Source organism: Molothrus ater, chromosome 15 (assembly GCF_012460135.2).
Source record: "Molothrus ater isolate BHLD 08-10-18 breed brown headed cowbird chromosome 15, BPBGC_Mater_1.1, whole genome shotgun sequence".
NCBI classification, from domain to species: Eukaryota; Metazoa; Chordata; class Aves; order Passeriformes; family Icteridae; genus Molothrus; species Molothrus ater.
The window spans coordinates 10,275,472-10,298,224 of NC_050492.2; the positions used below are offsets into that span (position 1 = coordinate 10,275,472).

The window sequence follows — 22,753 nt, forward strand, 5'->3', positions numbered from 1 at the left end:
TGGGCAGCTCTCTTCCTTCTTCTCCAATGTGTCGCTCATCCATGAAGGAGCATTAATGCCCTCTGTGTGTACCATCTCTGTTCTCACTGCTGGGAATGTGGAATGTTGCTCTTAGTAACAACATTCCATTATTTTCTATCTCACAGTTGTCAATAAATAATCTGTTAAATGAATCAGGCCTTGTGAACTTGAGCTGGCAAGATTGATTTTTTGCATGATGTTTCTTTAGGAAATGAATTAAATCTTAGAAAGAAAAATGTGTGCACAGTGGCAAAGCATGCTTTCACAGAGAGAGTATTTATGATGAATAGAAGGAAAATAGAGTACACATGCTTCAAAGAGCACATTCTTGTAATCATGCTCAGTACTAATATGATCTGAAGTAAAGATGCTAAGATCAGAAGCTTCCAATGCAGAAAGATTACCATTTCCTTTGAAAGCATTATTTACTGCAAAATCCTGATATACTTTTAGATATACATTGAGTTCTTGCATTGTAATTTACCTAAGTCCTTTTTTTTTTTGGCTTTCCCCTGTATCTGTCAAAATAATTGGGCTTTCAGCAGTGCTTTTTACAGACAGAGGGTATGAATCCAAGAGTGATTTTTTTCTCTTTACTGCCTACCTTTACAGCAGCTGATGGAGGAAGATCCTCTTGCATTATTACTTGCATGGAGGCAGCTCTGAGAGTCTGTGAGCAAGAGTGAATGTGTGTCCCCTCCACCTGTTGGAACACAGATATTTAAATCCAGGCTCCTGTTCCTGTCAGGGAAGGCTTCAGGAAGACTCAAAAAAATTCCCAGTGACTTCTCCAAGATTTTCTTGACATTAGAAGTGCATTTCTATGATCAGTCATAGCAAGTGAAGTAGGGAATTATGTTTTATCTTTCGCACTGAGACACACATAGAGCAGCCTGTGGTTATTAGCTCACAATGAAATGATGAGACTTTTGTTGCCTTTGTGGAATGACTGCTTTTGCTGACAGTGACAGGGATAGTAAATGGTGCACTAAAGTCCTGACATCTGCAGATACTTCAGTGTCCAGGAAGTTGTGGCAAAATGGGGAAAGTAAATTCAAGCTCTATAGTGAATTAAAAATAAAAAAAATAAAATGTATGGAATGTGAAATTATATCCCTGCATCCTTAAAGAGCACCAAAGAAATAGTGAAATCTAAAAGGCATAAGGCAACTTTTGGAGCAAGATTAAATAATACTAAAATGAAGACTAAAAATTCTAAAGTTCTTTCAGTGTGTGACACTTGGAACTTTCAGCTACCCGTGTAAATTCAGAACCTTGGAAAATCAGATGCAGACCCATAGTCTAATTGGACTAATATGATCTACATGTGCTCAAATCTGGGATTTGAACTGGACATTCTGATAAAAAATCTAGGCAAAATATGTTTTCACTGAAGGATGAATTCCCACAGACAGCTCTGAGCAGTGTTAGAGAAACCAGCACAGCCTCAGAGTTCCCAGTGCAGAGTCACCCCTGGAGAGCTGCTGATGTTTGCACAGTGGGCAGTGCCTTATCCTGCACTCCAAATCCCCAATCCTCCAGGATGCCTGGCTGGGCCTTTTAGAAAGTCTTCTAATTGCAAACACTTTGAGGACATTGATCCACAGGCACTCTGTGGATCACTCAGAGTAATTAAATAATGACTCTGAAGAGCACTTGTGTGGCCTGGCAGGGGATGGGGCTGGAAGAACCCCCCCAGAGCTCCATTCTGACCCCTGCTGCTGCCCCCTCCCAGAACATTCCTCTTTTCTCACTTGTTCTTCCAGCAGGTACAATCCAGGAATTTAATCTTCTTCAGAATGACCAAATTTTAAATTATATTCAGATTATTTTGACTTTGGCTTAAGCCATCAGCAAGTCAGCATTTAGGCCTGGGAAAGGGGGAGGTCTCCTTTCCAGGCAGCCTTTTCTCCTATTCTTTGCTTTTTATTGCTCACAGACTTGCCTGTGCTTTGGGGAGATGATAATAATTACATCTACAAAAGCTTACAACTGCCCTACAATACACCCTGTCAGCCTGGCACTTTCAAAGCTTTTTCAGCCACAGTTGCAAATCTGTCATTTTTTTCACAAAAAAAATTCCTTTCACACAAGCCATTTTTATGTTTTTTGGAATTGCACAGCCTATGGTTTTCAAAATGCCACAGGATGGTTTTGATCTCACTTGCTGCTTTCCTATTATTTTGGATGTTAAATATTTTAATAGCTCAAATGTTTTTAAAAATTGGGACATTTTCAATAAACCATATCCTAGAATACACAGAACTCAAGCCTGCCTCTAAAATATTTTAAAAATAAACAAATGTGCATCAAGAGCTGAGAAAATTGACATTTCTTTAAATGGTTCTTCAAAATATGCATTATTAGATCTTTGCAGCTACATTCCATACTTTTTTGAAGTTATAGATTCCCACAGCTTCTAGGTGCCATGTGCTCATTAGTAAGGCCCATCTCATATTTTTCTTTACTCTGTTAAACGAAGTTTTGTAGCTACATGAGGTAATACATGTTACAGGAGGCAAATAACAGACAGTGAGTATTTTGAGCCTTTTTTATCTACAGTCCTCTCTGACACTCAGCTCATCTTGGCTATCCTCTCTTTAATCCTGGAGAAGTTTGTTTTGTGCCTTTAGCAGCTCTTTGGCCCAGAAACAGAGCCCAGAACGGTGTCAGTGACCACCTCAGCCAAAAGCACCAAATTTTGTTAAAAATTGAGCCACTCCACCACTTTGCCAGGATAGATTGAGGCAAGTTGCCAAGCACAGGTTCTGTGAGGGAGGAGGTGCTTATTCATTTCAGCCCCAGCTGGGGTCCTGTCCTTTGGGGAGTTCCCACAGTCCCCTGCTCACATCACACTGCAGAGTGTGGCATTCACATTCTCTGGAAAATCCCTCCACCCAGGATTGTTCTCCTGGGAAGCTGAGAAGCCTCAGCGATAAGGGAAAACAGTTATTATCTCATTTGCTTCTCCTGTGTTATGCTCACATGTGGAATGTGTTTGGAGATTGTTTACCACAGGTGATTGTTTCATTGGATTCTGGTGGGAGTTATTTTGACTCATTTGGCAATCGCTGCCAAGCTGTCTTGAGACTCTGGAAAGAGTCATGAGTTTTTCATTATTATCTTTTTAGCATTCTATAAGTATCCTTTCTGTATTCTTTAGTTAGTTAGTATAGTATTCTTTAATATAATACAGTATCATAAAGTAGTAAATCAGCCTTCTGAGAACATGGAGTCAGATTCATCATTCCTTCCTGCCACAAGAGTCCCTGCAAATCCAATAACAGAGTTGTCTGCCCAGAAGCCAGAGCTCTGCTTGAAATGCACTTTCTTGTGCCTCTGCTGAGAAGTGCATTCTAATGCCTTTGCTAGTGGGATGCACTTGAGCATGGATGAACCATCCTAGACAAGTGTGTTTGCTCACACACTGATTGCTCCTCACTCCTGGTAATGGTGTACAAATGGCTCCAATAAAATCCTGGTCAGGTCATAAATCTGTGCAAATTTGATTCCCAATATTCAGGACTATTGTATTTCCTTGTGGTGATTTCTGCTCCATTTGGTTGTTCCATGCTGCCCAGGTCACAGCACTGCATTTCCTCATGGCATTTGTGCATTTCTTCCTTTGCAAGGTGCAGTAGTGCATGGGTAGTTCTGATTTCCTGTCAGGGGATCTTTGCAATCCACAGGGGAGCTATGTTGTCTCATTTGCACTTTCTTATTGAATTTCAATCAGGTTTCCCAACAATTTGCTGGAGGAATTCCTCTGGGACACCTTCAAATGCTCCTAGCCACATGCCATCCAACAACTCCTCATTTTCTCTTCTAGGGCTGTGTTTTCTCATTTAAGAATAATTCACCACATGACAACATTTCACATTAATGAAGCCCTGGTGGTATCAGATATGATGACATTCTGTAGGGAACAGAGAAAATAAGCACAGGGATAGACTCAGTATAAAGTAAAAATCAGCTGATGTGCAAAAAAGTTAATGAGGGGGAAAACCAGCTTCTGCTGGCATATGCTGACTCACGAGTATCTCTCTCTCCATCCTGCTCAAGCACAGGCAAATTGGATTTATCTGTCGCTTTTCAAGGGTCTCTCAGGAAGAGAATAAGTATAGCGGGCTCCAGTAAAAATTAAGTGAGTCTACTCAATTGTCTCCCCCTTTTTTTCTGTTTGATAGAGCACCCGTTCCTGGAAGAAGGAGTCTTTCCAGTCAATTCCTGGGTTCCTTTGCAGGTTTTAGGCAATATCCAGTATCCTGGCAGGGATTCTGGGAAGAATTTGGGGTGGGGTATTTTCCTGTGAGAAAGCAGCTCAGTCCTAGTGCTCACTGTCACTCTGCAAATGCCCTGTGCTAGATCCACTCAGGCTGCACAGTGAGGGTCCTGCTTTTGTCTTTCTCCACAATATTCTGCAGTTCCTTTCTTCAGGTAGAGCAATGATCATTACTGTGAGAGTGAAGAGCCCAAACATTACCCCAAAACAAGCATACCCAGCACACACTAGCATTTGGATCTCACTGACCATAAAAATGGACATTATTAATTTTCACATTAAAGCAAACAAAAAAAACCCAATGACCAACTGGGAGCTCCTTAATTTTAGATTTGAACAAACTTAAAGAGATGGAGTAGTGTCAAAAGAACAGAATTGTGTAAAAGTGGTTTTATCCTATGAACAACTTTCATGTGTTTTAAAAGCATGGTATCAAATAATAATGAAGATCTCTTTTTACTATGACACTTTACAAAAAATTATCTACTGACATTGGGTTTTCTCCTAATTTAGTTTAGGTCTATCTGTGATTGCACAAGGAACTGTAAAAATTAGAGGTCTCTTACAGCTCATTTCAATTATAGTAATATTTTCAACTTCTTTTTGAGAAGTGGTGCATGAGCTTATTCTTCAACATAGGCATTCTGTGAAACAACCCTCTTTTTTCACTTTTTTCCCCTATATATAGTCTTTTCATTTTTATTCTTGGCTGTTGCTTTCCCATTCCAACTGGACATAAATAGATCTGCCCATTTCTTCTCAAATAGTTTCAATTTACTAATTTTACTTCCTGAATTTTACTCTTTACAGCTCAAAGCCATTTTCTTCATGGAAAGTAGCAGCTTCCCTTAACATCACCAGCTCAAGTTATTTCCAGCTACTGTAACTCAGAACATTTTTACTGAAGATCAGAGTCTAAAATTTCTCTTTGTTCAGCAAGTGAAGCAAAACAACCTCCTGGATGTGAAGTTCAGCAGGTTGTCTCTAACATTTTCAGCTGTGGCTTTGGAAGGTCTGTGGGAAACAATTCCATTTAAAGCCCAAATATACACACTATGGTAGCCTGTCCCACAATTCCTTCATTTTAACCACAGTGATTTTGTTTCTACTCCTAATCATTCTTCCAGCTTTGCTGATTTGTTATTCCCAAGGCCTTGGAGTGTAATATCTGCTGAGCTGTCAGCAGTGAAGTCAAGTATCTGTGAAAACCTCCCACGGGCTGTGAGCTGTGTGTGTGCTTTAAACAGTGCTTTAATCTCAGAGCAGTGGTCAGTTTTTCTGAGAACTCAACCCTCTTGCAAAGATTGGCCAGTGCTGGACAGGCCATGGCTAAAGCCAGCTGGAGTCTGTGCTCTGAGATGGGGACATCTGCTCAGAGTAGTGTGAAAAACAGAGAGGGAGAGAGGGAGGGAAGAAGGAAGGCAAGAAGGGACATGATGACTCTATAAAGCCTTTTTTTATCCAGAGTGCTGCATGAACTGCATGTTGGAAAAGTCCATTCAGACAGACATTTTTATTTGCTCTGCTTTAGTTTCCAGTTGATGTAACTCTATTCCACCTTTCAGGTGTTGTGACAGAATTGAATGAGGGCATTAGAGTGAGCTGGGGAATGAATTTTTGGGAGGCTAAGAACCATGCAGGAGATGACATTTTAAATAGTACCTGACATGGCCAGAATGTCACAAGGGACGTTACTCCCACAAGCTTCCTGCTTGGCTCTGAAAGTCCCCCACCATCATTATAGTTTGGATGTGTAAAAAATAAAACTCCAGGCTTCTTACTCACCTGGCAAAGATGCCCTTTCCAGGGCTTCCACAATTAATGTGAGCACAAAAGGAAGCAGCAGTAAGCACTAGGAAGGCAGATGTACACTTTGCCTCCAGTGCTGAGGGAGCTTTGTAGCTCTCAATCTTGGTTCACACACTTCTAGCTGAGCTTTGTGTTTTAAATGTGCCTTTTTAAAGGAGCTCCAGATCAAAAGCCTATTTCATCTTCCCAATAACTCAGCTGCTCCTGTAATCATCTCAAAGTCTGAACTGCAGGATCTTGGCATCTGCTGCTGTATATATGAGTAAGCCAAGGCAAAACAAGTGACAGGAGGATCAGAGGTGGTTATCAGCATAGGTGTCAACCCTGTGGAAGAATAGCCAGTGAGTGCCAAAAATGCAGTGAGACAAATATATCCTTGTAGAGCTCTGTCATGAAGTGTTGTGGCCACAGGAGCATTTTACAGGAGAGCTGTTCATTGATTGGACTGGCAAGGTATGTTTGGCATGCACAACCTTTCCTTATAGTAACAGCAAACAATCCATTCCTTTCTACTTCATAAAATTATTGGCATAATACTTCATTTTTTATTGTTATAAGAAGTTGCCTGAGGCCTCAATGAAAAGAGCAAATTAGAGCATTACTCCTTCCAACCACGAAGAATGAAATATTTGTGGAGGCCATTATTGTCAGAGCTGCATCACCCAAATATCACATATAAAACACTTGGGAGTCATCTGCAAGTCACACAGATGTGTGTATGTTTATATGCATCTGTGTGGAGTTGGATTGGAAGTGGAAGGTTAGCACAGCCCTGAATTTATCTTGATGCTTACTTTGAAAGCAGCTCCTGCAGCAGCAGAGCACTATTCTGCATTTTTGGGAGCAGACCCACCCTCTCAGCCCAAAAGATGCCACAATTTTTTTAACTGCCTGTTTTAATAATCCACACACGTGTGGACACAATTCTAGCAAGGTGAAATAAGATGCTGACCTACCTACAAGAAAATGTAATGATGTTTGTCAGAGAAAGCGTGGTTAAAATTGCTGCATTTTCTTTTTACAAAGCATGCAAAAATCAAAGATAATATAAAAATTAGTACTTAGAACAAAATATCTCCTGTCAACATCCATGCTAAGGTACATTTATGTCAAACCTTTATAAGAAGTGTTGCCACATTGTTTTCAAATATGTTTTACCATATAATTTTGTTGAGTTAGTCTTCAAAAATGCAAAAAATGAGTTTTTTCCCTTCTGAATTGCTGAAATAATGCTTCTAAGTGGAGGAATATATCACTATGGGCAATGTCATTTAGGTTTGTGCTATATCACACGTTAATCAAATCTAAATGGACTTGTCCTCCAGGCTCACAGGACAAATGACTGGACAGTTTGTTACCACTCACATGTGCTACCAGCAGAGCTGCTTTCTGCTTGGAGCCAGGCAGCAGCAGGGCTGGACTCCAATAATGCATCCACTACCTCTTGGTGGTTGAGGAATACAAAGCATCTCAGTCCATGGGCTCTCTTGCAAAGGTTTCTGTTTCTTATTTATGTTTTGTGGCTGGTCACCTCAACCACAACCCATGGATTCTGCTCCATGCAGCACATTTGCATCCTTAAGCAGGTTATTAAAAAGGGGCATGTCCCCAAGCTGAAGATTTAATTTGCGTGGGAAGAACACTAACCTCACTAAACTCCTAAATATGCATTTTTTAAAGCTCCAACTTTTTTTTTCTTTTTGTTATTTCTCTGCATTTGCAGTTTCTTTCCTTCTACAGTACAGAAACAGTGGAAGCTGTTCCACCTCCCAGGGGTGTGTCCCTTTGGCATTCAGGGCTCCTCAATCTCTACCTAACAGACTAGTTATATTATATAGCAATAATATGAACCCAAACAACGTCTTTCCACAAGTAATTGGTAGGAATAGGAATAGGAAGTGGTAGGAATATTACTCTACAAGTAATTGGTAGTACTATTTGTAAGAATTATTATTAGAATAAGAACAGTAGGAGTGAGAAGGCAACAGACAGATGCCAGAGAGATGTCAGGAAAGTCAAATGACACAAAACCTTTTGTGCACATTCTGTGAATCTGGTTGTCAACACTTTGCTTCTTGGGAGATAGTGCAACATACCACTGTAGCTTGTTCCTGGACAATATGGATTAGCCACACAGTGCCAGAATATTCCAGCAGCAGGTGAGACACTAATATGATCCTGCAGGAATGGGCTTCCTAAGTATTAAGTTTTGTTTAGAATTCACTGCAGTAGGAGTTGTGAGGTTTGGGAGTTTTTGTGTTGTTAGTGGATGGAGATTTTACAATATTGCTTTGCTAGGCTGGAGGAGAAATGGGATGTGATTCAGTATTGATTTAATCTTATACATCTACAGGTAAGTTCAGTTTTAATGTTGATTTCTATCACTAAGTACTCTTGAAAGTCCCTATCTGAAAGAGTGAAATTAAATATTATACTGCTAATTTTCACTACCAATGTTTATAGATTAGTATCTGTAGAACTGCAAAAGTCCATAACAAAAGCAGGCCCATAAAAGCCTGAGCCTTTACAGCATGCTAATGGCTTTCCATTAGGTCAGATTAATGCTTTCTGCTTGGTGAAAATAGGTATTTAGCAACAGTGCTTTCAGTTTGTGAGGAATAAATAACTGCTGGACCAAGTGCTTCACCCTTGGGAATAAATCTGCACGTTGGGTTCTTGTTAATAAATCACTTTCTGCAGGATAATTTGTCACATCAGCAGATGCAGATCTGAGGATGTTGTTGGGTCCAGCAGCTCTCATATCCTCCCCTGCATTCTCATTGCTGGGACTCAGAGCAGGGGCAGATGCTGGCCCCGCTCCGGGTCCCAGTGCCACCCCAGGGGCAGGGACTGTGCTCGGGGTCAGGCTGGGAGCTGCCCTTACCCAGCCTTACCCTTACCCAGCTGCCCTTACCCCGCTCTTACCCAGCCTCCCTCCCCATCCCTGGCTGCAGCAGCTGCCACCCCAGCCTGCTGCTCCCAGGAGAGCCATGGGCTCTGAGCAGATCATCACTGCCATCAGCAGGGGAGGATCCAGGAATCCATGTTACAGAGGGGCTGATCTCAGATGGCTGCTAAAGCAGTTGACATCAGTAAAATAGCAGGGGTAAAGAAGTGTGGGTTGTTTTCTCTTAAGAGGGGTAGGAAATGAATTGAAGCCCAGGTCTCTTATCTCAAAGACACACACCAGTGAAAATGTATTTACATATGTGTGCACTTGGGTCTGTTTCACAGCAGCAGAGCTTTAAATGGTTGTTGACAGTTGACTGGACAGATTCCAGTTGTGAGAGAGGGGCTGTGGAGAGTCTCCTCCCTTGGTGATTCTCTTCAGCCTGGATTTTTAAATCAGTGCTTCTAGTCATGCCAATACCCATATTGTTTGCAACCCCGGTGTTCTCTCCTTATAAATCTTCAAATAGCAAGAGACCCATTATCACATCCATTCCTCCTACAGCCCTGTTCTTCTTATCTGAGAAATGGGACTTGAAACTTCTATAAATAGTGAAGAGATACATTTGCACTGCATTTTTCATGAAGAGGGTTCTTAAAAATGCTTTATAACTTCTACTAATGTAAATTTATATGTAAGGATCTCAGATGAGGGGCTCCTCCAAGATAATTGTTTGATATATAACTAATGGGCCCTACCACCAGAAATAAAACATTGAGTGCTCTGGTTCCTAGATGCCAGAGCATTGATTTTGTTTGTATGAAACTCCTGTCCCAAATGTACCCCAAACCGAAAAAATACAAAATTATTATATGCCTCTGATAATGAAATAAATGAATATGAAATGAAATTCAAATGAAATAAATAAAAATGGAATGCAGTTCCATTGGGTAGAAAGGCAGGATATTTTTAACCAGGCATTAAAATAAAATTTAATGCAAGAAATGTAAAATAAAAGGATGCTTCCTCTATTTTAATGTGCAGGAGAAAGTGAGATTGAGGGCATTAAATACTTGAATAGAAATTTAACTGAACTTTGCATTCAATTTTTGAAGTCTTGTCCAGAAATTTATTATTCACTCCATATTAATAGCAAAGTTGGCTCCTGTTTGACTCATGAAACAGTATTTATTCCAGTGAAGAAAGACTGCAGTCCTAAGAGAGAACCTCAACCTCATACTCACTGTGGAATCATCCTTAAGCAGCATACTCCAGGAATATCTCATTTATTCACAGAAAATTTATCCAGAATGCAGAAAACTCCAGTTCTGGGCTTGCTGTCAATCATGCCTCAGATCAGATTCCAAAGGACAGCTGCAGGGTTTGTGGTCAGCAAAACAAAAGCAATAAATTCACCCAGGGTTCACTCTCAAACACTGCCCTCAAAAAAGCTGTTTCTCAACATAGCTGAAGTTACAAACATGAAGAAACTGTAATGGCTTCATTAGAAATGGCATTTTACAGACCCTGACATGTTTGATTGGCTCAATTATAAAGACAAGTTGTTCCAAGTCTGATTTGCCATTAATTACTTCTGTTTACCATTCATTAATTACTTCTGTCCCACCTATGCTGTGCATTCGATCCTGGTTTGTATTGCAGTTTAAAAGCATGGATTCCAATTATCCCAGTCAATGCAGCTTACACCAAATGACCACTTTGTGAGATTTATTTTGGAGACTTTATTTGGCCCTGGGGAGGGCATCCTGCAGGGTGCTGAGGCTGGGGACAGGGGTGTGGGCTCCTTGTTGCTGCCCTCCATGCAGGGGGAGTTTGGGAGCAAATCCAGGGTCCCCCGAAGCATTTGGCTTAATTTGGATTGCTATGGTGTCTGGGGTTGGCTTTGTGTTTGGAAGCACACAAATCTGAATCAGAAAAATGGCTCTAGAAGGTATTTTCTTTATTATTATTTCTTTTTCCTGGGCCTTGACTGTCTGTGGAGCTCCGTGTACCTGTCCAGAAGGCACAAGAATGGATCTTTGTAGTCCAGAGTTCCAGCCTTGTATTCCTTGAATCATGTGCCACCATGATTATTTAATAAGCATCAGGTTTGCACAATAAAACTATATTATTCATTTCTTGGATGAATTAATCCTCTTTTTTTTCACCCAACTTGGAATGATAAGATAGTTTATTGTGAGTAAAATGTAATGTTAATTCAAGTGAGAAAATAAAGTGGTAGCTTTTTCAGCAAGGTAGGCCACTTTACAATTAGTATTGTGTTGTCTTCCTTTTTTTTTACATTGATGGGATTTTTTTGTTTAACACCTGATTTTTCCTTACCTGTACTCAACTTTAGAGGGATATTGATCTTCATATCTTTATCTTTCATAGGAAAATTTATCAAACCCTTTCAGTGTTACAGAGAAAAAAAAAATGGGGAAATCTTTCTTTTTCTTCCCCTGAAATTTAGGAAAGACTATAATTTCTATTTTCAACTTCAGAGTTATTCCTGTCCCAAACTAAAGTGTGAGAACAAACAAATCTTCAGAACAGCTGTGACATATCAGCAAGTTCCTTGTCATTGGAGCAGTGAGTTAAACTTGGGAGAGCTGTGGAACTCAATTTTCTTCAATAAGGTGGAAGGAGGGATATTATAATGTGCAGTGAGATGGAGAAGACTTATTGTGACTGTGAAGGATGTCTGCCTCTATGGCATAAAGTCTTGCTCTGTATTTCAAGAAATGTCATTTAAAATGTAGAATGAGTGCACAGTAGGAATAATAAAATTGCCTGAGCGTGTCAATTTTAAGCACTAAACATGATACAGAAATAAGAATATTTTTTTGACAGAAACTCATGGGTAATGCAGCTTTCTTCCCTAAAAATATTTGCTTCAGCTGAACATTAATCTCTTGGCAGAAATTTCTGGGAAAATTATATACTTCTCAGTAAAATTTATAAGAAAATAAATGTTTTACCAAGATAACAAAATGGAATTGACAACCTTCAGAGGTGGTAGAGTCTCACTTGCAGTAGAACTAGAGCAACATAACAATTTTTTCTGTATATAAGTAAGTATATATATTTTCTATTACTGTGATAATAGCCTTATACAAAGCCAAATGTGGTTATAAATTATACCTAGCATCTTTTTCGAGTAGCATGTCTAGGCAAGGATGTCCCTCCTCCCCATCTGTTTGACTGATATTTTTCTCTGAAATGCTAAAAGGTGAAAACATTTAAGTTAAATAGTCACATAGCTCTAATTGCCAACTGGCAGGGAGCTTTGTATGGCACTTCTCCCATCACCACTCGTGTCAGCTTCCAAGGAAGTACTTGAGTACAACTTAAAATTCATGACTTACATTTTCTTTTTATCTTGCATCCTTTTCCCTGACCTTCTCTTTTTCCTTCAGAGCTCTTAATGAGGAGAACTTTACAACCACAAACACAATTTTTCTAATGGACTCTCTGGGGAGAGGCTTTTCCCTGGTGCCCCTGACTCAGCCTGCTGCTTTGTTCTCTCCTAGCTTGCACAGACAAGGAGCTGAGGAGTCTGGCCTCGAGGCTGAAGGACTGGTTTGGAGCCCTGCACGAGGATGCCAATCGTGTCATCAAACCCACGAGCTCGGAGACAGCACAAGGCAGTAAGAAACCCTTTCCCCTTCAACACTGGGTGTTGTAGCAGCTTCCCAGCCAGAGAGAATTGAACTGAGCACTGCTGGTAGTGCTGCAAGCACCACCTGCTTATTCACTGGCATCCTGTCAGGCAGGTGCCAGTGAATAAGCAGGTACCTGAGACCTTATCCTGCAAATAAATGCTGTTTTCTGAAGGAGATGCAGTCCTTCTGTCCTCTCTCTCTGCTCTAGAAACTGGCAGTCAGAGACAGAGAGACCTTCACAAGTTAATCAGGCAAATAAATGTCTGAAGGCCATGGAGAACACCCCTGTATGAGGAACTGCAACTGCTCAGGGAGTTCTCTCAAGAGCTGGGGTTAATTGTTATGGTGTAGTTTGTGTCTGTACTGTTAAATTCCATCATCCTCCAATTCAACGTGGCTGCATCCAAATCATTTCTTGGGGTTGGACTCTGGTCTCTGCTTAGCCACCAGTTTTATGACCAAGCATTTTCTAACACAATGTCAGTGGCATAAGATGAAAATATGGCATACAAGCATAGGGAACATTATGCCAATGCTGGAAAAAACTCACATTTTACTTTGAAATTTTCTGCTAACAGTTTATGTAAGGGAAAGAACAATAAAAACATCCACATCTGAGCCATGTAGCTAGAAGAGTTAAATGGTGGAGAAAGCTGGAGCCCATTGTGTCCTAGGTATTTAATAACACCATCTTTGCCTCCTTTGATGCATTTATTTTTAAGAAAGGAAGAAGATGAACAGTCTAGAGGACATTTACTCTCCGTGGGTTAAGCCAACATGACTGATTTTGATGTCATTTAGCCACCAGGGAGGGGAAGGATTCAGATAACAGCATTAAAAGAGGTCATGCTCATCAGAGAGCAGATGCAAATTCACTTTCTGTAAGGACTCATTAATTCTTTTAAAGAGTGTCCCAAGACACATGGGCCCTTGGGCTGCAAAGCAGGATGCACAAGTTTTATCTAGGTGTGTGCCTCACTTCACTTCACTGATTCTCTGGGGTGAGCTGTCTAAAGCCAGGGTGCAAACCCAGAATTGGAAGGGCCCAGCAGCTGCTGCTTTTATGGCTCTTTTCACCTGGTGTCCCTGTAGAGTGACACTGCAGAGCCTACAGGGGCACTAGAGCAGACTCAGCACATCAGGGTGAGCATTTTGTGTTGGTCCAGGTCTCCACAGCCCCAGTTTTTTGCTACATTTGAGCTGGGGTAGCAGCAGATTAGCTCTCCCTAAAGAGAATATACCATGAGCAGTATTGCTCAAAACTACAGACAAACCCAGTAATTCCACCACTTAAAACTCTTTGGTGAAACAAGTCATGTTCTGTGTAAATCATCTTTTTTCATGTGTCCCTTATTTTGCACAGTATTTACTACAAAGTCAGAGTCTTTAAAATTGTATGTCCTACTTTTTTCTGAAACAGTGCTCCAAAAAAAGATATTCTCATGCAGAGGATCCGAAGCACAGTGCAAAAAGCAACTGGATGTACAGCTAATCATGGCTTCCAGATGTGAATTCATTTCAAACCCCATGACAGAAAGCCTGAGAGGCTTTAAACTTTATTTGAAGTCCTTTAGGCCCAGAATCATAGGAAATCTCATTTTATCAGATTGTCAAAAGGATGTTTTCATGCAGATGATTCGTGACATCCTCATGGTGACCTTGCCAGAGACCAAATCCTAAAGGTGTTGAGTAGTTGTTTTTTGGGGTTTTTTCCTTAAGCAATTTCAGTGAGAAAAACATTCCTGGTAATTCTGCAGTGTTTGCTCTGATTCACAGAGGAGCTGTTATCTCTTTTGAGTTTAGTTTGATTCCTGGCAGCTTTTATTTGAAAGGCTGACTGATGATTTTAAACACTTGCTCTCAACAATGTTCGTTTTTAGACTGTTGATTTAGTTTGGCACATTTTCTACATTTTCTTATTTTCTTCTATATCAATTAAAAAAAAAAGAAAGAAACTTTATGAGTTTACATGCCTAAGCCATTTTTGAATGCCACAAAACTTGGGCTTGTTTTTCTTTTTGAGGCTTTGCAACAGAATTCATGAATTAATCTGCATGTGCCAAATTCTGCAGCTCACATTCTCCCTGGTGGCACTGAAAATACACACAGGGTGAGGACAGCAGTATTTGGCTCTCTCCAACTTCAAACATTAGTAAAAATGAAAGACACCTTAAACTCAGAATTCAAAGCAAAGTTCACATACCCAAGCTGTGGGAAAGGATGTTTGTGAATCCTGGCAAACAGGACACCCACACTCTGATGTACACATTGCCCTTTTTTATGGCTCAGCCTGTGTTGCCATCCTCACCACACACTTCATTTCATTAAACTGAGCTGGTTTGGTTGTGCCTGCAGGGTTTGAAAAGGCATGAACATCCTCAAATAATCCATTTTGGATGTGCCCCCGTGGCAGCAGAAGGAGCAGATGGTGGGATGCCATGACTCCAATGCCTCGGACACATCAGCTGTCCAGAGAAGGTTTTCCAGCAGAGATTTCTCTGCGCTACATTAATTTTTCAAGATGTTAGTGTGAGTGTAAATAAGCATTTTGAGTGTATTATGTTCACCCCCAGGTAAAGGAAAAAAAAAAAGTACACTCCTTTTTATTTTCTTTGTAACTCTCTTGAAAGGAAAAGGAGGAGGAAGATCATTGTGTTTAGATTTCAAACCTTCCTTCCCTGAGCTCTGATCCCAGCAAAGCACTGTGGGCCAGGTACTTTGTCTTCTGAAGACTTTGTGCAATTAAAATCTCCTCAATAAATGATGTAAGAAACTCAGGGACATGTTTTGACATAGGGAAATAATAAAACTAATTAGGTAGCAAGATCAGATACAAATTGCTCTTGAGCCTGTTGAAAATTCATAACATCCCCATATTGTATCCAGATAGTCTCCCTGGTTGAAGTGGGTGTTGTTTTTCTTTTACTAGAGGTCTATGCAATATAAAGGATTTTTTTTTCTGGGGAACATTCTTCTCCTTCTTTTATTTTAAGCGATGGGGGAAATTAGGTTAATTATACCCCAGTTAATTTAATTGTAGCATACTTTAATAAAATAAAAATGGCTCATGTAAGTCAACTCTTGAAGGGGGAAAATAAGTCTTTCATGCCAGAAGGTGTGTTTATTTTTAATAAAGATTTTCACCTAAAGACTTTTTAAAATTTAATTCCATTTTCATTCAGAGGAGGTGGAGCATTTTATGTGTTCATGGGATGAGAGACTTTTACATGTAGGTCACCAGCTTGATTTCCTTCCAGCTCTGTAGTGAATGAAAGTTGTCAGGATGCTGAACAGCTGTCAGTTGAAAAGAGGAACAAGATGGTCTTAGTCCAGGTCCTTGTGAGCAGGTGTCCAAATGAGAGCAGCCACCACCTCAGCTGGCATTAATTGGCATCTGTGTGGGCAGCCTCTGCCAAGGAGCCAAGAGGGATGTGGAGCCTGCACCATCCTCCTGCTTCTCACCAAAGGCACTGCAGCACTGAGCTGATGAGCAGAAAATGCAGAAGAGTTCTCACAGAAGTTGCTTATTCTGGGTCTGTTGTGCTGGAAATCCAGCCTGTTAACCAAGCACTGAATTCTTCACAGAATTATAGTATGTGGTTTATTTCATCCAGAAAATTGCTTCATATTTATAGATAAGTATATCAAAAGAGTCTAAAAAGAAGTTAATTCAGTCAATATCACTTGGCCTTACCAGGAACACAGTGACCTCCCAGGGAAGGTAAGTGAGCTCCAAAAGCCATTTTCCATCAGCTGCCCTGGTTATGCCATGAATCAGAGCCTGTGTTGGACATTTAGGGGACATTTGGCTTTCACTCCTGGTGCTGGGTGCTGAGAGCATCCAGGGCTGTTGGGTTTGGGCTGCAGATGCAATTTATGGGCAGTACCTTTTATCAGGAGACAATATGAAGTGGAGCTGCTATTTACCTTCAACAACATACTGGGGGACAATTAAAGAATTAACTTTCCACTGATAATAACCATCTAGCTAAGGACTTTCTGTCACACCTACCACTTCAATATTTCAGGACTTCCAGACCACATTGTCTGATAATCCAGCACTGTTTAGTAAACCAGCCTCTTAATAAATCTAATCTGGAACTCAGGTAACAACAGTGAAAGCTCCCCTGTTTATAAGAAATGATAATCAAAACCTCTTCAATTAATGTAATTAACTGTCTTCTTGAGTGACCTTTCCCAGCTGTATCTCCCATCCAGCCCTGATGGTGTGTCACAGAGCAGCTTTGTGCTCACTGCAGTCACTACTGGTGATTTGCTCAGACAGATCTGTGCTGAGGGCAGGCTGGTGGTGCATCCCCATTGCACACACAGGTGGAGATTTCCCAACAGGGAGGACAAGACTCAGAAATAATCTATAGGCACTGTCAGGGGCAAGTTCATTCCAGATCTCCCTGCTTTGGTCCCTGCCAGTTAAGAGATGCCTTTAGGGACTATTAGGGCTGAGCAACACGTACCATACTCAACTGATGACACAGCACACCTTGCAGTTACTCATCCTTTGCAGCAGTAAGTGCCACCACCACATGTAAAATCCATTGTCAGAGAGAGCATCTGTGCAGAAAAAGAGCAGACATTGGAAACTAGCTCTTTTTCTCCTCAAAACTGGTAAACTGGGATAGCTGGAGCTGATCCCAGCTCCACCCTGCAGTTGAATGATCTACCCCTGCCTGTTTGACTACTTTTAACCTGCCCTGTGTGGGGAATGTGGCACCAAACACCTGCACAGGGCAGGACTGGGTGCCCTGCTCCTGTTGCTTCGTAAAGGCAAAGGTGAGGAATCTTAAATCTTTTCACTTGACAAAAGATTGCAGAGTGACCAAGTCCTGCTTGCCTTCTTTAGATGACTTCAATTATTTAAGTCAATATTTCTAATTGCTTCAGCAAGGCAAGGAGCTCCCTCCTACATCTATTCACACAGCCTTGTTCTTTTTCACTGTGCTCAAACATGATTAGATAATGTTATGGGAGATAACAGCATAAAAATGTGATGAAATGTTCAGCATGATTTCTCTCTTCCCTTTCTGAGCTGCTCTAGCCCTGAGGAAATGGCTTTACCTTCTTCCTTCTTTAGAGAAACATGTATTATGAATGACACAAACCTTCCCATTAGTAGACCCTTCTGATTGTCCCTCTGTGTCACTGACAACCTATAGCCACAGCTGCATACAAAAACCACAGCTTCCAGCAAAAAGCCCTGCTCTCCTTTGGATTCATGCCTAAAATAGCGAGTAGGGTGCAGAGCTTGGGCAAACTGTCAGCATGATTCCAGCAACATCTCAGCTTCCACTTCAACAAAGCAGCATCCTGAAAGGAACACGTACAGCAAACAAAGCTAAGCTTAGCCTCTTTCAGTGAAAGTTGCAGCTGAAGGAAAAAGCTCATCAGGCTTCTCTTCTCAGGCCCAAAGCAGAGTGAGAGTGCACAGGCAGGTTATTGCTCCCAGCTGGAGCAGTGTGAGCGCCAGAGGCCCAGGGTGTCAGGAGCCCTCTGTCCCTGCAAATCCCCAACCAGTGCATTTCATGTTTCTGAGTCCTGGTTGAAACCAATACCCTTGTTATCAGATTTATTATCTCTGTATTACAAATATACTTCCTTACATTGTAGATAACTTGGAATTTAGTTTAAGCATTGAAAAAATACCATGCCAGTGTGGATTTATAGTGCCCCACACCACTGTTTTTCTGGAGACTGCAGGATACTGGAACGTGTCTCTCATATACACAGTGGGTATCTATATGCATGACTTGGGCTTTCTGTGATAACCACTGCTGCTGCAGCAGTCTTTGAAGAATCTGGGCTGTTAAAATGAATGATGGTGATGGTTTCCAAAGCGCTGGAGAAGCAGAGTCCTGTGTTGCTGCAGGAAGGTGCTGGTACAGCATACAAGAGCATGGGCAGCTCCAGCTGAGGCTGTGCCCTCCCTCAGAGCGATGTGAGGAACAGAGACACTTCACCTCTTCTCTCCTCCAGACAGCTCACAGTCCAGATCAAAGCAGTTTGTTGTCACAAACCACAGACAGGCCTTTGAAAAGTGAAAAGCAAGGATGAGAGGTAGAAGGTGAGAGCGCAGCAGGAAAGAATGTGATCAGACAACTAGAAATGAGTCTGGGAAACAGGATTTAAATTGCATTCAGATACAGTCTAGGTTGAAAATATGGTGGATACAGCCTTTTCTCATCACATTTCAGTTTCCTGGAACCAGGCCAAGACACTTGGACTGAGGACTGAAGCAAAAAAAAAGCAAGAATTTTTTGAGTAGAGATAACTTTAAATTACAGAAACTAGTTCTGAAGCTCAGCCCTCTTTACCCCACAGCTCCCACAGAGTGTGAGTAGTGCTCTGGTTTGTAGCTGTGCTTGGGTTTAAGCCTTACACAGTCAGTTCAGTCTTAGGATTTTGTTCTGCTTTGGGCAAGTCAGCTCAGTGTTCAGAGTCCAGCCACAAAAACAAAAGTTGGCAGGGCTCCACCTTAGAGTGGTTCCTGTGCTGGGGGCATGCCGGGGTTCAGCTGGAGAATATTTGCCTGTCTTCTTACAGGATTTGACACCAGCATCCTACCAATCTGTAAGGATTCCTTAGGCTGGATGTTCAACAAGCTTGACATGAACTACGACCTGCTGCTGGATCCCTCGGAGATCAGTGCCATTTACTTGGATAAGTACGAGCCGTGTGTCAAACCTCTCTTCAACTCCTGTGACTCCTTCAAGGACGGGAAGCTTTCCAACAACGAGTGGTGCTACTGCTTCCAGAAGCCAGGAGGTGAGCTGGGCCATGCAAAGAGGAGCTGTTTGGCTCTCTCTGTCTCAGGGCCTGCCTGTAGAGTTTGCTCATTGGCAGGCAGGTGTGTTAAAAGCCCTTTTGCTCAGCACCAGTGTGAAGGGCATTCTGGAACCATGTTTATTGTCAAAGATGAACTATATTAACATCTCTTGATCATTAAAGCAAATAAAGTAGTAAGTGTCACTGCAGACAGTCTAGAAATAAGCTCTATTGATGACAGAAAGCTCAAGGATTTACTCTTTTATTAACACAGAATTTAGCCAATTAGCAAGTCATAAATCAGGGAGCTGGCATGATGTCAGTTTGGTGAAAAGGGAGGTAGAATGGTTTAACAATTAAAATGGCCCCCAAACACTACTCTCAACTACAGTGTTGCCTTTTTTTTTTTTTTTTTAATTAGTGGAGCTAATGACATAAATTTGTTTTGCAGTACAGTACCAGCATATGGGCTTCTCTCAGTCCCAGGTGTACAGTAGCCCACATTTCATGTCAGCAGTGAAGCCACTCATTACAGAGCCTGTCCCGTGCCATCTGGAAACTGATTCTTATACATTATATTTTAGGTCTTCCTTGCCAGAATGAAATGAATAGAATTCAAAAGCTAAGTAGAGGGAAGAGTCTGTTGGGTAAGTTCGATTACTTGCTATTCATTTGCTCAACTAATTAAAGCTTCTGTGATTATTGTAACTTTATATGCAGTAATGGTTTTTCAATTAGAGACTAATGTTTTGAGTCGGGAATATGCAGCACGGAGCGTAGGCCTGACACTATGAAATTAAACAAATAATGAGATAGCAACACACAGAACAGGTGTCAGCGTGGCAACGGGTTCAGAGCTAATTTACAGCTCTCCAGAAATGCAAAGCCTTGTCTGCACAGAGCTTAATACTGCCTTCATCACCTCACAGGTCACAGTAAGTACTGGGAGGCTGCTTGATACTCAAGGCTCCCATCTTTGAAGGGTGACTGAAGGTGCATAGCCCATGCATTCATGTTCCCTTCCAGTTATGGTACAATGCAGGCTTTCCTTGGGGTTCAATTTTGCCTAATCACTCCTTAAAATGTTTCAGTATATTCTTTGTATATGAAAACAGGAATTCATACCACCTCATTTTAGGCAGCCTGCAGGATGCTTCCTGCTGTAGGATGTGGTCATGCCTGTCCCTCTCTCATGCCTATTGGGAGCCTGAATTGATTCATGACTTACTCTGATGAATATCTAAAATTAGGTTAAATAAATCCCCACATGGCATTTCCCAATTAATTGCTGAAAAATCAGGTTGCTGAACTGAAAAAATTTCAAGTGACTAATTCCCTACCCTAAAATCAGCCAGTGATGTGTGGCCTGGTGTTTGTGTGCTGGTGTTTTACCAAAACCTGTGTCCCAGCACATTTGTGCACACAGAGCCCAGCCCCTGAGGCACGGCAGGACAGATGCAAGCCCTGCACTTCACCCTTGAGGAGTGGCTGAGCTCAGCCCTGCTGTCAGCCCCATCATGGAGACCATGTCAGGCTCCCAGAGCATCCCCAGCTGCAGCCCAGGGTGTGCACAGCTCTGCTGCAGGCTGCTCGTGCCTCCCACACTGCAGCCTGCTGCTGCTCCATACTCAGCACACCCTGCAAAAGCTCAGCTCTGCCAAATCCTGCCCCTCCCAGATGCCACTGCCATTTGGACTCAAGGTTCAGGTGCCTTGTGAACAATCCCAACCTGGATTCATTGGTTTAAATGAAGAATAAACATTCCTAAAGGCCACAGGGACTGTGGTTTAGATCCATCATCCTTTCATTGCAAGTTCACGTGAAGATTAGGATGTTTCAGAGTCACAGCTCCTGCTGTTCCTGGCTGTGGGAGCAAAGGGAGGATTGATCACTTGGGATATGTGTGCTCCATTCAGTAAATATTCTGCATTTGTGTTCAAGGGAATGTTGTGGCAGAGGAAGTCACAATGTTCTCTGTCTCATGGGTGTCATGATTTTCAAAGTCACCTAAAAGAATAAGAAGCCCAGTTCTTAACAGATATCTTTGACTATCCCATATTTATTTTATGCTTTGCTGTTATTTTCTACGTGCAATAAATGTCACCTAGGTTGAAACATTAGTTTGGTCTGGTGTGTGGGAAGAATGATGCCTGGGTTGCAGGTAGTTCAACATGCAGGTGGTTGTAGCACATGTCCCTGGGATCTGATCACAATAGCAGGAGTAAAATGACAAAGTAAAAGCAGTAAGAATGGTCCCTTAACACAAATAACTTCTAGTCAACTGTATTAATAAAAAAAAAAAATAGGAGAAGAATGAAGGTGGTGAAGCTCAACAAATCAAGGTGTCAGGCACAGGTTGTTCCACAAGCTAGAAAATTATAATATAAAGAGGAACTCTTTGCTTCATCTACCCTGAAAGTCTTCCTGCATAATGACACCTGTCATGGAGATTTTAATTTGATATAAGAGCTATTTATACAGCAGAAAACATTGTCTTTTCTCTTCACTGTCTGAAAAATCATTCAAATGAAGCTCAAACATACATGTGACTTGTAGCAATGGCAAAGTTGAAAAGAGATTAGTATTTTCAGAGAAAGTAATATTTAATTATTCTTTTTCCTCCTCTGACCCTGACATAGAGAGCACAGCACTTACAGTCTGGGCACTAGCACGAAGAATATTTTTGTTAACTTGTATCCATTGATAAAAATGATGACTTTTGATATTTCCTTCTCTATATATTTTTCAAAACACATGACAGTTGCAACAAAGTACTTCAAAGCCATTGCCATTAGATATGTTGAATTTGGAGGCTTTCAAATGAAGTCTAGCATCCCAGGAGACTGAATTAAAAAATAAACAGCACTATTCATCTTTTCCTACCAGATTTATCTGGAGTAAAATTAACTGCAGAGACTGTACTTTTAGAGCATACAACTGTGCAGACTGATAATGCTTCTCCCACTCCACTAAAGTAATAAATTTCTGCTCCCATCGCTGTTTTCTCCTATATCAACCCTGTGGATTCAGCTAATATAATAGCTAATACCAGGAGCTGTGTGCTGGCTAGTACTTAATTCTGACAGGCTTTTACCTCTATCTTTAGCATATAATTATTCTCCTCCTGTTCTCTAAGGAAGGGGAGTGTTATATAGATAAGGAAATTATGCAAAAAAAAAAAGGTCTAGGTCTGGGTCCATAGAGAGGATACAGATGCAACAGTGCTGTTCAAGTTTGTGTGGAATAACTAAACCTTTCCCAGGACAAAGGGAGGTGGGGAGGCAGGATTCAGTAGCTTGGGGCAGT

General features: G+C 41.3%; 1 protein-coding gene across 1 annotated transcript in view; it reads left to right on the forward strand.

Annotated features, from left to right (window-relative positions):
• SPOCK1 (SPARC (osteonectin), cwcv and kazal like domains proteoglycan 1) overlaps nt 1–22,753 on the forward strand; it is a 269,773-nt gene that overhangs the window by 238,959 nt on the left and 8,061 nt on the right. Inside the window, exons 7-9 of the mRNA XM_054516394.1 lie at nt 12,536–12,652; nt 19,226–19,447; nt 20,032–20,094. Coding sequence (XP_054372369.1) covers nt 12,536–12,652; nt 19,226–19,447; nt 20,032–20,094 — 402 coding nt within the window. The remainder of the gene's footprint in view (nt 1–12,535; nt 12,653–19,225; nt 19,448–20,031; nt 20,095–22,753) is intronic.